At 33.9% G+C, this 14,337-nt stretch overlaps 2 protein-coding genes across 4 annotated transcripts in view; both read right to left on the bottom strand.

Moving 5' to 3' along the window:
* Nucleotides 1-3,678, bottom strand: part of LOC136808260 (inositol 1,4,5-trisphosphate-gated calcium channel ITPR1-like) — a 64,520-nt gene extending 60,842 nt beyond the window's left edge. For all 3 annotated transcript variants that reach the window (XM_067064803.1, XM_067064802.1, XM_067064804.1), the window contains exons 1-7: nucleotides 3,479-3,678; nucleotides 3,165-3,235; nucleotides 2,757-2,872; nucleotides 2,459-2,545; nucleotides 2,070-2,174; nucleotides 1,580-1,633; nucleotides 1,310-1,408 (exon numbers count right to left, since the gene is read on the bottom strand). In XM_067064803.1, the coding sequence (XP_066920904.1) occupies nucleotides 1,310-1,408; nucleotides 1,580-1,633; nucleotides 2,070-2,174; nucleotides 2,459-2,545; nucleotides 2,757-2,872; nucleotides 3,165-3,235; nucleotides 3,479-3,576 (630 nt within the window). In that variant the 5' untranslated portion in view covers nucleotides 3,577-3,678. The remainder of the gene's footprint in view (nucleotides 1-1,309; nucleotides 1,409-1,579; nucleotides 1,634-2,069; nucleotides 2,175-2,458; nucleotides 2,546-2,756; nucleotides 2,873-3,164; nucleotides 3,236-3,478) is intronic.
* Nucleotides 3,679-4,245: 567 nt separating this feature from the next.
* On the bottom strand, nucleotides 4,246-6,686 carry LOC136808259 (poly(A)-specific ribonuclease PARN-like). The gene has a single exon (XM_067064800.1). It carries the CDS (start codon nucleotides 6,659-6,661, stop codon nucleotides 4,859-4,861), a length of 1,803 nt encoding a protein of 600 aa, XP_066920901.1. The 5' UTR covers nucleotides 6,662-6,686; the 3' UTR covers nucleotides 4,246-4,858.
* Between the last annotated feature and the right edge of the window lie 7,651 nt (nucleotides 6,687-14,337).

Genomic DNA, 14,337 nt, shown 5'->3' with positions numbered 1-14,337 from the left:
TTCTAATATTAAAGTCTTGTTCGGAATCATTAATGTGGGAGCCAAGGTATTTAAAATCATTTACTCTTTTGACATTGACACTGTTTAGCGACTTCAAAGTACGGACAGAGTCAGAAGTGCACAGAAATTCAGTTTTTCCCTCGTTACAAAAAAGGCTGACCTGACTAGCAGCATTCTCGAGAGAGTGGAGAAGGTTTTCTGCGAACTGAATGGTCTCAGAGACAAGGGCGAGATCATCGGCAAAGTCTAGATCGGTGAGAAAAGTGGAGGGATTTCTTCTACTTTGTTGGGCTGTAAGTTGGATGCCCTTGTAGTTTAAAGGATCAACAGAAATACGAAGAACGTAGTCTAAAACTAGAATAAAAAGAAAGGGTGCAAGGGTGTCTCCTTGAAGAACACCAGCATGGATGTCAAACATTTCAGTGTCCCCGTCAGGAGAGATAACTTTTGCCTTGGTAGAGGTGTAGAGCGCCCTGATGGCAAGAATAATTTTGTCAGGAATGTCATAGAGTTTAAGATTTCAAACATTTTTTCTCTGTTAATAGAATCAAAAGCCTTTTCAAAATCAACGAAACAGAGAATAACTTCTTTGTCTAATTTACGCATTTCCTCAATGATACGCCGAATTGAAAGTATTTGCGAAAGAGTACCTCTACCTTTCCTGAAACCATTTTGATTTTTTCGCAACAAAGGATCAAGATATGGGACAATACGATTTAGGATCAGTTTGTTATAGATTTTTGAAGCGATTGGCATTAATGTGATACCCCTATAGTTTGAAGCAAGGGTGAGATCACCTTTCTTTGGCACAGGGATGATACCCCCTGTGAGCCAAGCTGATGGAGGAGAATGGTATTCGAAGATGTGGTTACAGAATTCGAGGAGAAGTGTCAAAAAAGTAGGATCTTTCCATAAAATAGTTGGAATGTTGTCTAAGCCAGAAGATTTATTACTAGAAAAAAGTTTTACAGTTTTCTTCAACTCATCTAAGGTAAAAGTATTAGTTGGAATGTTTAGATTTTCAAAGACTTGATGAAGTGGTAGTGCGTTTACATTACCTGTTGGTACATTTCCGAGCAAGTCTTTAAAATATTTTAGCCAGTTTGTCCTCCTTTTCTCTGCAGAACCTCCCTTTAGTTGAATGGAAGGGTAGTCCTTATGTCCAGATATCTCATTAATGACTTTCCAAGAAGCGGAATGTTTTTTTGACTCGTGAAAAGCTTTGATCGAGAACAGGAGTACTAGGAAAAGACACAACGGAATTACCTTTCGCAATACTTTCCAAATGTAATAAAAGAACCAAACAAACCTCTCTAGATCCAGGCTTATCAGGTAGCTCAAATTTACTGGCATGTAAAGGTTGTGCAGCACTGACTGGATTCAATATCACTTTGTCCCCAATGACAACCTGTAAATAAGGAGAAATGATATGGTTAATATGGTTTCATATTTCCATAGATACTGCAATGACCAGAACTTAATTACAAAAGGGCCTAAAGTAGCCACTAAAATAGCACAGCATTTGTTTAATAAGCAATAACTGATGAAGTATTTTGGAAGAAATATTGTTCCAACTTACATTATCACCACTTGAACGTAATTTGTAATATGGTGAGATGAAGAACCAAGATCCCTGGATATGAAAGATTATAATGATAATAGCTAGTCTTGATTGGATTATGAATATAAATAAAAATGACTTGTTTAAGGCTATCCAAGATCATGTTGACACATGAAAAACCACCTGATTCATTATCTGAAAGCTTTAGGTTTACTTTAGACTTTTGATTTTCCGCCTGCCCTATTAATTGGTGGCGTAAGTCGACAAGTTGACCGTCTAATAAAGTCAATGCAGTACCTTGTTTCCAGGCCAATGCGATTTTCTTAGTATTTTTTAAGGAGAGATTGGAACTGTCTGCTTTCCATCGATCCAATCAGAAAGTTGAATTTCTAATATAAAAGTCAGGTTTCTCATCTAGGTCAATATAGGTCTTTATGATGAATAGAGATTCAAAGATCTTTCCACAGTTAAACAGTAGGATAATCATACACTGTACTTTATTACTCACCTCATTTCCCTCGTTGTCCAGAGAGACTCGCATAGCATTCTTTTCCAAGAGAGCAGGAAGTCTTTTGTTTACGGTCAGATATTTATTACTTTTTGGATGAAGAAGCTATCAAGAAAAATGGAAAAAAATAAATATTGTAATTTTTACAAACATTTTGATTTAGCTCCACCAAGATTTTATGAATGTTAGTTTGGCTGTTACAAAAACATTTTCTATCCTTGCTTGTGGTTCAACTTCAACTCTTAAACCAGAATTTGACCAGGATTTGACCAGGATTTAGTATGAAAACCAGGTTATTAGAAACAGGGCCTGGGGATACGGAGGTTGCTATAAGATCGGGTAGAAATAAATTATTTTTGACTGAAACTAAGCTCAAAATTTGGCAATACCTGTATAGTTCCGCCATACTTTACAATTTCTCCAATCGATTTCCTGTTCTCCTCTTCATTTTGCTTCTTTTCCAGTTCAGCTGCATGCTTTAGAAATAAAGAAAAATGACGATTGATACTCGACAAATTTTGATCAGGCAATTAGCTTACAAATAAAACCAAACAGAACCAATTTAATACCCTTCTTTACTAAAGCATTCAAAAATTGTCAGAGTATGGAAAACGCCAAGTAAAGTCAATCCATATTCAAAAGATTCATCAAAGATACATCAAACTTTGGTGATAAAAAAACTCTTACATGTAGCTTTTTCAATAACACAGTATCGCTTGTGCTGGACAAGGTTGGCTTTGCTGACTTCCAAAACTGATTTTGTGCAGAGTATCGGTTCATAGGACAGACTTTGAAGAGACAATCTGAAAAAACAAAACAAAAGGTAATGTTTCAAATGCATAATCCAGAGTTTTGGTCTGTTCTTGCTGAGTTAAATTTCCTCTCCCTGTCTTGTTCTTGTATTTGTTTTGTTTATTTTTAACGGTAAGGAGCTATACAATTAGGTATGATGGCATCTGTACAAAAAAAGGACTAACGCCCTTTTAAAAGGTTCGGCTCAATTCATGGATAACCAAGCTAGGTGAAAGTAGACCCTATGTTCGACTCCTATCTTACTTGCCTGTGTGGTTATAATAACAAATATGTACAATGTACCTCTGAATTTGTTGGGTGGATTCTTCAGATTACCAGCATCTGGCTCCACCACAACACGATCATCGACCAATCTGTAAAAAAGATAAACAAGAAACTGATTTCCATAGCATGATTCATAAATTGTTTTTGAATTGAGGTAGCTGAAAAATGGCACTTTTTCACCCCATTGATATTATGCAACAGCAAAGCATCAATCATACACAAAAATGTTTATCACATGGGGGGTGTTGAAAGGATTTTACAGACTATTATGATATATATTGATTTCAGAAGAATAGCCATAGCTAGCAGATAACAACAATGATAAAACTTACCCAAGAGTACTTAAAAACCCAGAAACTCCACCTTCTGCGTAAAGGGAGATACAATCTCCAATTTGGAGGAATTGACATGTAGCTGTTGAAGAGGTCATCTTTGCTTACTCCAAAAAATCTCAAGTGTTAAAGTTCTCATAGATATTTTTTTTTTCATTTATTGAATGTGTTTTTATACTTTATCTTTTTTCTCTCCTCCTGTAGATTAATAAAAAGTAGATAGTTGATAAAAAGTTATTCAAAAAAATTAAACACCAAAACTTGAGGAGCTGTTATTAAGGGATTCTCTTTAAAAGGTTCAGTAAGACAAAACATAAGTTCAAAAAAAAAAATTCTTCAAAATATGTATATAAACACAACTTGAGAAATCTCATACGAACCAATTTAGAGGATAAAAGCTTTTTAAAAAGCACTTTGAGAAACAATACAGGAAAATAAACATTGTTTTAAATATTTAGTGTAAGGTCTAGAACAAACAGTCTTGGACATGACCAGGGGAACAACCCAGACTCTATTTAACAACAAAAATAAGACAAAATCAAAATTCAATAGAAAGGATTTTATACAAAAAAAGGTTAATCGAAATCAGATGTATTAAAACGATTTATACTTTTTAAAAAGGCTGATATTTTTTCTTATAGGAAAAACTATTAATGTATTAATCATGTTATCTTAAATTGGAGTGGGTTGACCTCAATAAACACTGCTGCAAACAGCTCAGCTAGAGAAACAACAGGCCTGAGTAAGGATGAAACACACATAAAAAGAACAGTATTATAACACTATTTCTTTATCTCTTTCTTTACTAAAAATTCAGCAAAGCAATATGTTGAAATTTGAACCAAGTCTAGCTTTAAAATGGAGAATAAAATGATACTGATAAAAATATTACAGAGAGTATTGGTAAGAAAGTATGGAAAAAGATATACTATGGTTAAAACATTACATATAAATGAAAATATGAACTCTTAATAGGAAACAAAAGATCTAGTGCAAGAATAGATTCAAAAAAAAGACCAGCATAAGTCAAAACAAAAGAAAAACATGAAAGTTAATCTTATTATAAAGAGACAGTGAAGGGAAATCTTACAACCACAAAAACTGAAAAATCCTTCCTTGACTTCCTCTATCCAAAAAATTATTCTACCCACTAGAAAATAAGTGAACCATATGCGAATTTTTCAAAAGTTTGATCAATTGGTTGAAATAATTCACTCTTTTAACAACAAGCTGCATTAAGGTTAAATGACTGAATGTTGATTAGCTATAACTTTTCTAATTACAAGACAATAGAGTAAACAAAAATACTAATAATTCTCACATATTTATAGAGTTATGAGATTCATGTAAAAACCCTCTTTATCAAAAGTCTGCCAGACTTTACCAGTCCTCTGAGACATTAAACATAGCTTGTTTTTTAGCTTTAGGTTCTTTGACATCTTGTTCGGACTTTTTCGTCAAATTCGAATCCTTTGGACTTTTGGAATCTCCTTCTTCATCACTTGAAATCTCTCCATCTTCAGGGTCACTTTCTTGGTAAGATATCAGTTTTCGTTTAGTTGATGATGTTTCGGGGGCAGCTGTCTCATTTGTATCATCCTCAGTTCCATTGTTTTGTTCTGGGAAAGGTATGATCTGGAAAATGTTTGAATGTTTTTTATTTTTTACATACTGTTCAATGACTTGTTCATGCTTGGTTTTATCTTGTAGAGATACATAAGCTGAGGTATCATTAACCCAGACAATATTTGCAAAGATTTTGCAGATAGGTGAGAACAGATTGTGCAAATCAGTCTCTTTCCATTCTGCAGGGAATGTAACTAAATAGATACCCCTTCTTGACGGCATCTGATCTTCTTTGTGAACAGTCACATAATTAATATCATTAATACCCATAACAAAGATTCTATTTTGAAACGGTTTAAGGAGATTTCCATCCATTTGAATACGTCCATCACCTTTATCAAAATGAAGCATGAGTGATTTGATGAGACTGATGAAACATTTTCCAGTAGACAGTGCATCAAAACCAGCATCATGGTAAGAAACTTCTGTGTTGATTTTGTCGCCAACATATTCATCAAAATCAAGCTCACAAGGGACCAAATCAACTCCAATGCTTTCAGTTAAGTTCTTCAATCCTGTTCCCTTGGTCAACATACCTGATAGAGGATTTGTACTCGAAATAACTTTAGTATCATAAATGACAGGAAAAAGCCCATTCAGTAACAGTTTATACTCGCTGAGACAGTCAGGTGGCGATGCAAGAAAGTTTGCACAAGTGTAAAACATATCTAGATACATATTGTGCCCTATAATTGGCTTTTGTGCTTGAACCAACAGTTTCATTACCAAATTGAATGCATTGGTTTGATTATAGAATTCACTTTCTTGTAGCAAATCTTCTTGGAACTTCATGGATTTCCCTCTTTCAGTAATCTTCACAACTCTGACATACATTTCTTTCTTTTCATTCATTTCACTTTGCAAAAACAGACCCATGGGATATCTTTCTTCTAAAATTTCATAGATCAGCTTCCTCTCAAAAGGGTTGCAAGTTGGAAGATCAAGGGATGACTTAGCACAATCTACAACAAACTCTTCAACCATTGTTATAATTTTCCCCATAAATTCTCTTTTATCTTTAGGAATAAACACTTTGCTTTCTTCTTTTGGTACTGCCTGGATGGCTGATTTTTCTTCATTAGCAGAGGCTCTGCTATCTTTCTTGTTGATGATCTTAGTTGCATTGTCATACTTATCTTTCACTTTTTTCTCAGTGGACGGATGGACAAATGATATAGCTTCATAAAACAATTTATTGAAGTCAAAATTATTTTGAGATAAAAAGTCTAAACAAGAGCTTTGAACCATAAACATTACATCATTAAAGTAGCGTTTATAGGGTCTGGGGTAGACATTGAAGGTGAATGGGAAAGCGGTGTATCTGTTATTTTCTTCATTCCAAGTAAAAAGACAAATTCCATACTGCAGTATAAGAAAATGTTCTGAGCCTTTTTTAGTCTTCAAATAATTCTCTTCAAGTGTGTTATAGCTGTAACGAGGTCCTTTGATTGTACTTAGACCTGAAAATTCAGCATCTATTGATACAAAGTCAGCATTGGGCAGAGACTTTTCCAACATACAATATGCCTCTTTGAAATTATTTTTTGTAACATCCATACCTTATACAATTATCTGTAAATTGAAAGATGGATGATATGATAATGAATTTGAATGGTGCAAATCTATTTAAAATCATCTTGAAAGAGAATCATACACAAAAATATGAAGTCAATCTCCTCTTTTCAATGGGCCCTCCTTTTTTATTTTCTAGAAAGGAAGAGAGTAGTGAATTAACTTTCATTGATATGTAATCTGCTACAATTGAAACACTCAGTGAAAATCAGTTAATAATTTGGTTCAATTAGTGTTATTAATCACAGTCAGTAGTTTTATATTTGCGGCAACATAATATTTTCCAAACCTAATTTAAAAGAACAAAAAAAGAAAACGTTTCAAAATCTACAAAATGAAATAAATCTTAAGAATTCTTAATTCTTCTTGTATTCAAGGACAAATAGATTGAACTTTTACACTTAAAAATGAAACTCACAAAATGATGTTGTACCTGTATTTTTACTATTAATCCAAGAAAATGGATGGAATTGTCAAAAGGTCTATCAATTCTGATTTTCAAGAGAGACAAAATTAATATATAGCTAAATCAAAACACACAGAGGTGCCATTTCTCAAGCAGTGAGTGTAAGACTCATGCATTTCCAAATGAGGGTGAGACTCATATAATTGGTCAGCATTGGTGAGCATTCAAATAGTCAAAATTTTCTTCCATCATTAGACGGCAAAAAAAAAATTCCGATTTCCCGATCTCACTTTGATTTCTAAACTTTCTTCTGATCAGGTTAACTTTTAGCGTGTGTTGTTTTTACAGATCATAATGTGGTGTTTCAAGATGGCGGCTCAAGCGATAAGTCGATAAAGTGTTGTTCCAAAGTATTTCCAGTGTGAATCTGTTGCAAGCTTCAATTTCTGTCATTTATTTTTTTAACTTGGCAAATCATACACATGATTTTCATCAAGGGGATTCTTTTTCTACATCTTATGAAGGTTTAAATCCGTTTGCTTAAGTTTTTGTTTATGTTGAATTTTCTGATACTTTTTATTGTTGCTTTTTATTACATTAGTTTTTGCAATAAAAACATACTTTTCTTGTTTGCCTCTAGAGGGGGGATTGATGGTGTTATAATGTTATTGGAATTTGATAAAATGTACAAAAGTACATAGAGCTACTGTCTAAATTTGATAAGGACTGGATGCAATCGTGTTTTTTTTTGACTTGGACATGTTTGGCTTCAGACGACCCCGCCGATACATCGGACATTACGGCGTTATTTTTTGTCTGGTGATTTCTTCATTAAATTTTCAAAAGTGCACACCCGACTACACTGGACTGTCTAGTACCGTCAACTGCTCCAACTTGGGACGAGTGTACGCAACATGGGACTTGTTGATATCTGGCCTGTATTTTCACTTACTGTTAAATCTCTTTGACAACAAATTTGTTTTGATTATTCCACCAAGTTTATCAATCATACTTTCTGTCAGAACATGTCACGATAACTTTCACTGATAGCACGCCCTTTTTAACTTTTGTTTTCATTTAAAATGACCGGACGCCGAATGGAGAATTAGAGAATGCCCGCCGCCTAACCGCCCTATGAGGTAATAAGCATTCCCGTTGATGGTTTCTAGATATTTAGGTTGTATATTTTCAATTAAAAGTGGTTTGGGATTGTTCGCACCCCGTCCAATTTTTTTGTGACCTCAGCTGCCTGTCAAATAGACCACATTCGCGCGTGTTCAACTATGGATTTTTTTCGTATTTCGATTTAAAAGCCTATTTGGTGCGAAAGAGAAATTGTGTATTTTTTAATACCCGGTTCATTAAACTCAATGCAAATGACTTTGGAGGTTCGGTGAAATTGTGGTGGAATGACCATCCCATGTTGCGTAAGATAGTCCCAAGTTGGAGCAGTTGACGGTACATTTTTCTCTCGGAAACAAAGTACACCAGACACTACACCGGACTTTTGTCCAGTGATTTATCCATATATTTGCGCACCTGACAAACTGCACCGAAATGTCCTGTGTATCGGAAAGGTTGTGGCTTCAATCATATTATATAAGGCGGATCACAAAAAATTGTTTGGTTCCCATCATTTCTACTTTAAAAAGGTTAAAGAAGCAGCTATATCTTGTTGAAAGGGAATCCGCGTGGATTGGTCCGAATTAAAAAATTGAGAAACCGTCAACCGTGGATAAACTAGTTTTTGGTTTACTCTCCATTAGCACGCAGCTCGCTACTTCGATTTGAAAACTTGTAAACACAGAGCGTGCAGAGGTTGACAGTGGGAATCCAGCAAAGCAGCGGAAAAGCTTTCAGACTTACAGACTCTACCTGCTGACCATAAATCAGGGTCGGTCAGATGACGGTAACCAAATGATGACGATCACATCTCCTATTATTGGTCTTTCAAAATTATGACAAATGGTCTTTGGAGTTTGATCAATTATATTGATATATTATATACAGTTTTTGTTGAAATTGATCAAATTATTTTTCACGCAGTTCGGAGCGCACGTTTTTGGCTTTAACTAAATGGTTGATATGGGATGAATGGCGACAACAGTTTTTACATATCTTTTATCGGACTTGCAGAAAGCGGACTGCGGAAAGTTACGAGAAATGGTTTCTAGATTTTTTAACGAGAATTATATATACCATCAAGTTACACAAAATGGCCACTCTTGTCACAACTTGCACAGCCATAACGAAAAGTTTGTAGCTTAATGGCAGTCAGTTACAATTTTTAGAAGAAGCTGCAGAGAGTTACGACAAAGTGTTATTGGAGTTTTATCAAGTAAACAAAAAAGTACAGTTTCTATGTAATGAATACTAATAATGGTTCTGCACTAAAATTATGGCATGTATCTTTATTTTGGGTTTGACTTTTTGGCAATTTTCTTATTTATTTGTAGTATAACACTTTGGTCAGATATGGATATTGTCTACACCCAACAGAAAAAATGTATTATAACTGACTAAAATGAACAAAAAGTTTAATTACACTATGTAGACTAACTAACATCCCAAACGAGCGAATTTTTTGGACTTTTCAACCGGCAGCTAATTGCCATTGTATCGAACGCTGATCTAACATTTGCTCGCATCTCATCAAAATTATCCCTTTCACCCCTTTGACCCTCTAACCCTCTTAGCTCTTTTGGCTGACCTTCCAGCCTCGGCTGGTTTATTCCACTTTGTCTCTCACTATTTGATTTCTCATGCATGTTCGATTTTTGAGAAAAGTTTCCCCCTACTTATTTCCTGATTTTCGAAAAAAGGTTTCCCCGATTTTCTAATTTTTGGAAAGATTTCCAGCTCATTCTGATTTATTAAGAGAATTGAGCTAAGATTTTGGATTTTGCTTCATAGTTTTTATGGCTTTTTGGTACCTTGTATATACAACAGGCCATTTTATAATGTCACCCTATTAATGCCATCTCTATTTGATTCAATATTCTTATCTTGTCTTGTCTTCACCTTCAGTTCTTAGATGAAAGCCAGAATTTGATGTGAGAATTAGATTGTTAAAGAATTCTTTCTGATTGGATAAAGCGCTTAAGTTTCATTTGATTGGTTGTTACTTTTGAAACAATTGCACTTTTTTGATTTGAAAAAATGAAACAATTCAAATATTTTCCAGGGGGTAATTTTTTTGTTTTTCTTCTATTTCTTAATTTTTTGCCAATCCAGGGGGTCTTCATTTTATACATCATCTGGAAAGCTCATAAAGTTTGTAACTAAATTCTGTGTTTAAAAAACCCCAAAGACTGGGGAACAATCATTTTTGCCAGCATATGGCTTTTCTCTTTGGTCTCTTAATGGTCCTTTTTGAATGAAAACACATGAGTTTTACTAAACTGTAGGGAGGTTGACGCTCGCAAGTGTGATCAGTAATGTTGACCAAAAATATTAAAAAGACAATAGAAAATTGCCAAGCTGTCGATCCTGAAGTTTTATAAATTCGAGGGCTACGTGTGATGATAAATAAAAAACAGGATTTTTGAAAAATAAGAGATATGCCGAATGGGCCTACCTGAAACATGTTTAATGAAAATGAAAATGTTTGAAGGAAAAAAGAACGATAACAGCATAGCATAGAGATGCGTAAGCTTGAAAACATGTACTTGTTTCACACTGGCTTTTCGATGTTTTAAGGAGCCCAATATAAAATGTTTTTTTGGAAAGCAAACCATGCTAAGTTTTGGGCATAAACAAAATCCTGTAAAGATAACTCTATCTCTTTAAAGATAAAATCTAATGAAGCAACTCCACAAATCCAAAATTTGCCTAATTTCTTTTTTGAAAGTCTTACATTTTAAGGATAACTATTTTGAATCACTGTGTAAAAAATCAGGAAAAAAACAAATGAAGCAATTTCACACTAAATCCAAAAAAAAACCATTTTTAGGCAAAAAAATTTTTTTTTTTGAAAACCAGACTCCATCAGATTAAAAAAAAAAGATTTTACATCATTGAGCAAAAAATTAGAAAAAAACACCACGGTTATCGTAAGAAATGATCATTTTCCCTAAAAAGGATAACAGGAAATTTCCCCAAATATTTTAAGGAAAAATTATTTTTACAGGGAAAAGAAATTTTCCTAAAAAAAACATGACACTTTACACTTAGGCACTTTTTGACCCAAATTTGCCCAAAAAATTTTTTTTTTGAAAATCAGACTGCATCACTTTTTGGGTACTGTGCTTTTGCATCAGTATGCAAGAAACTAATAGGCCAATGCCGAGAAAAGCTGGTAACAGACAAACGAACGAACAAGCATATGTTAATTTTAAAGGACCTCCAAGATCAGAGTTTTTTCAGGGTTTATCTAGAACTGCTTAGGAGAAGAGAGTATTTTACAGACAGTTAGTCACTCTAGGAAATCCAGCTTTCAGAAAAAACAATATCAGTCATCTACAGGATGAGAGTTACTTGAATTAAGTTCAAGATCCCAAGACATTTAATTAACTTGAAAACTTGAAATGGGACAAAATGACTGAACGTGCAGCAGCCAAAATCAACCAACCAAATTTTGTCATTCAATTCCCGAGACTGTGCTTCGATTTGTTAAGCCTAGCTTATACACTAAAGTAAAGATAATTGCCCACATGTAAATGGGTCCTTGTTTGGGGTCCGGTCTTTCAGGTTGTGAGCAGATCTAAGTGGGTTCTGTCTCCCCCGTAGATCTTTTTTTCTTGGGAAGTTGTTCTTCAAATTTCTTTTCAAGGTCGGCTCGGTTCAAATTTTTTCATTACTGTAATGGCTCAAAATTCAGGTAATTTCACAGCTTTTGAAAATGTCCAGACGGTGTCAATTGAACAACTTTGAAAAAAAATCGCAATCGAACGTAATCGTACGCGATAGAATGATTGCAATTTGATTGTCGAATGTAGATGAATCTCAATCGAACAGCCAATTCCTGGGTAATATTCGATTGTGTTTGATTGCGTTCGAGTAAGGTTAGATTGGTTTGATTGATAGTTGACTATGTTTGATTGGTTCGATTGATTGTCAATTACATTTGATTAATCTTAGATTTTGTTCGATGAGTTTGATTGCGATTAAATTAAATTGGGTCACTCTGTTAAGAGCTTTTTAGCGTGGACAATAACAAAATTGTGTCCTGTCCGTCACACATTTGCAGTTATAACTAAAGTTTGGTTCAAGAAAATGGCTTGTAATTTTCAAATCATATACAATTCCATTATAGAGTAACATTTTTACATAAATTTGGCAAGAATTTAGAAAGCCAAATTTAAAATCGAGTTTTAGGAAGAGAGGCATATGCGTGATGAACGGGATGTCCCGTCCATCACAGATTTGAGCTCATCGCGCCGAATGGGGTTTCCTAATTTTGACGTTCGAATCATAAACGTAAAAAAGACGGGGGTAAAACGTTCGAAATCACGTCAGAAATGGCGCTCGGGTCGTATTTAACGATTTAACCCACTGTAATATCACTTTTTTAGGTGTTTATAATCACTTTTAATTATGAAATGTATATATTTCTGAAAAATACAATAATTTGTCTACCATTTGGTTTTTATTTGGACTCTTAACACCAAATATTTGTGTACTACTACAGCCTCTGAACTTCACTGACTTTTTTAACAAAAATCTGAAATTCTATCGTGTTCCAAGGTTTACAGTGAATCATGGCAGTTTTATCTTTTAATAGTGACAATCGTTTCCGAAAGTTCAGGCTTAGGGCTATTCAAAAATGTATAATAACAATATACTTTAAGGTCAACATTCTACAGATTTTTCGTTTTGAAAATGTTGCATGTTTTACGTCAAAAGCTTCAATGTTTGTTTACAAGTCAAGGGAAAACCCGCTTTTAGCCATATAGAATAATTAGAGTGACAAAACATTCGAAAAGTACAATCAAAGGGCTTTCCAAATATGTATAATGTTATGGGGTTTCCTTTTGAGGAATGTGGTGATTTTCGAGCGAGAAGAGATGGCATGATAAAAGTTTTGTGTAACTTTTCTAAAATCTAGATTTTGACGTAAAGCACATAGGAAATTTTGGCATGAGTATTAGTTTTTAATTTTATAAAGAACTCAAAGCATTTACAAATCCAAAACATATTTTACATTGATCTACAAAGTAAATTAACCATCGAGCTGGGTTTGATTTTCAAACTAGCAGCTTAATTTTCAAATATTACTGTAAATAGTCTTACTGGAAGAAAAACTTCGAAAAAGAAATCCCTTTTTCTTACAAATGGCCGACAGTTCTCTCTAGGTCAGTCTTTTTTTGCCATTTTTCATCTCCAAATTAAATAAAAACTTACTGGTCCTCCTTGGGAGTTTTTGATATACAAAATTGCATCACCATTTGATAAGAATAAAGTTTGGATAAATAAAGGCTACCTTCGAAAACTGAATTTTGAAGGCAGGAAAGTCTACAGCGAAAACTGAAGCAAACAAAGCATTCCATTTCTCTATGAAGATATGTATTCTCTACATACATACCTCTTTCCAATCGAATCTCAATTTAATTAATTTTACAACTTTCCTTCATTCTCAGGTTTTATTTTTAAGAATGAGAGTAATAATTAAAGGTTTTATTTTTTGAAAAGCTCAATGTGTTCTTTTCAAAAGCCAAACTGCCAAAGTCACAAATGGAACTTTTTGTTTTGATTTTGATTGCAACATTTTCGAATCTTTCGAATGACAATGATTTCAAACATTGTTTTTATATAAAAGATTCATCATAGACTTTATATTATAACAAATTCAGTGACCTAGACCCCTTTGAAGTTTGCCAATGGGCCAAAATATCCCAAATTTTAGTCATTTTTCAAGCAATGATAATTGAAGATGGACAATCTCAAGTCAAAACCCCCAAAAATCGCCTAACTTTTTCAAAAGAACTTTTTTGACTTTAACAAAGGATAAATAAATGAGGTTAACTTATTTTTATTTGCTACTTTACATACTAACTAAAAATTTATTCAGGATCACAATGATATATACATTATAGAGGTTAAGTGTTGAATTTAAGGAGATATTATTGGTCAAAGTAGGGTTAAGAATATGAGGTTAACTGGCTCTGAGGTTAACGTAATGGTCCTTTAAAGATAGGCTAAAATGGGTATGAAATGTGAGGTTAAAGCAAAATAAATTATTGGGTTTTACTATTTAATGATTGGGCAACAAAGTAAGGCTGGGAAAACGAGGTTAATATTTCAAGTAGGGTGTAAA

This window comes from Clytia hemisphaerica, unplaced genomic scaffold, assembly GCF_902728285.1.
Source record: "Clytia hemisphaerica strain Z4C2 unplaced genomic scaffold, Clytia hemisphaerica genome assembly, whole genome shotgun sequence".
Classification (NCBI taxonomy): domain Eukaryota; kingdom Metazoa; phylum Cnidaria; class Hydrozoa; order Leptothecata; family Clytiidae; genus Clytia; species Clytia hemisphaerica.
Note: the sequence above shows the minus strand (reverse complement) of the source record. Positions and strands in the feature narration are given on the sequence as shown.

Bases quoted from the DNA above. Each gene is read 5' to 3' on its own strand.
- LOC136808259 (XM_067064800.1), bottom strand. From the start codon at position 6,661: ATGGATGTTACAAAAAATAATTTCAAAGAGGCATATTGTATGTTGGAA.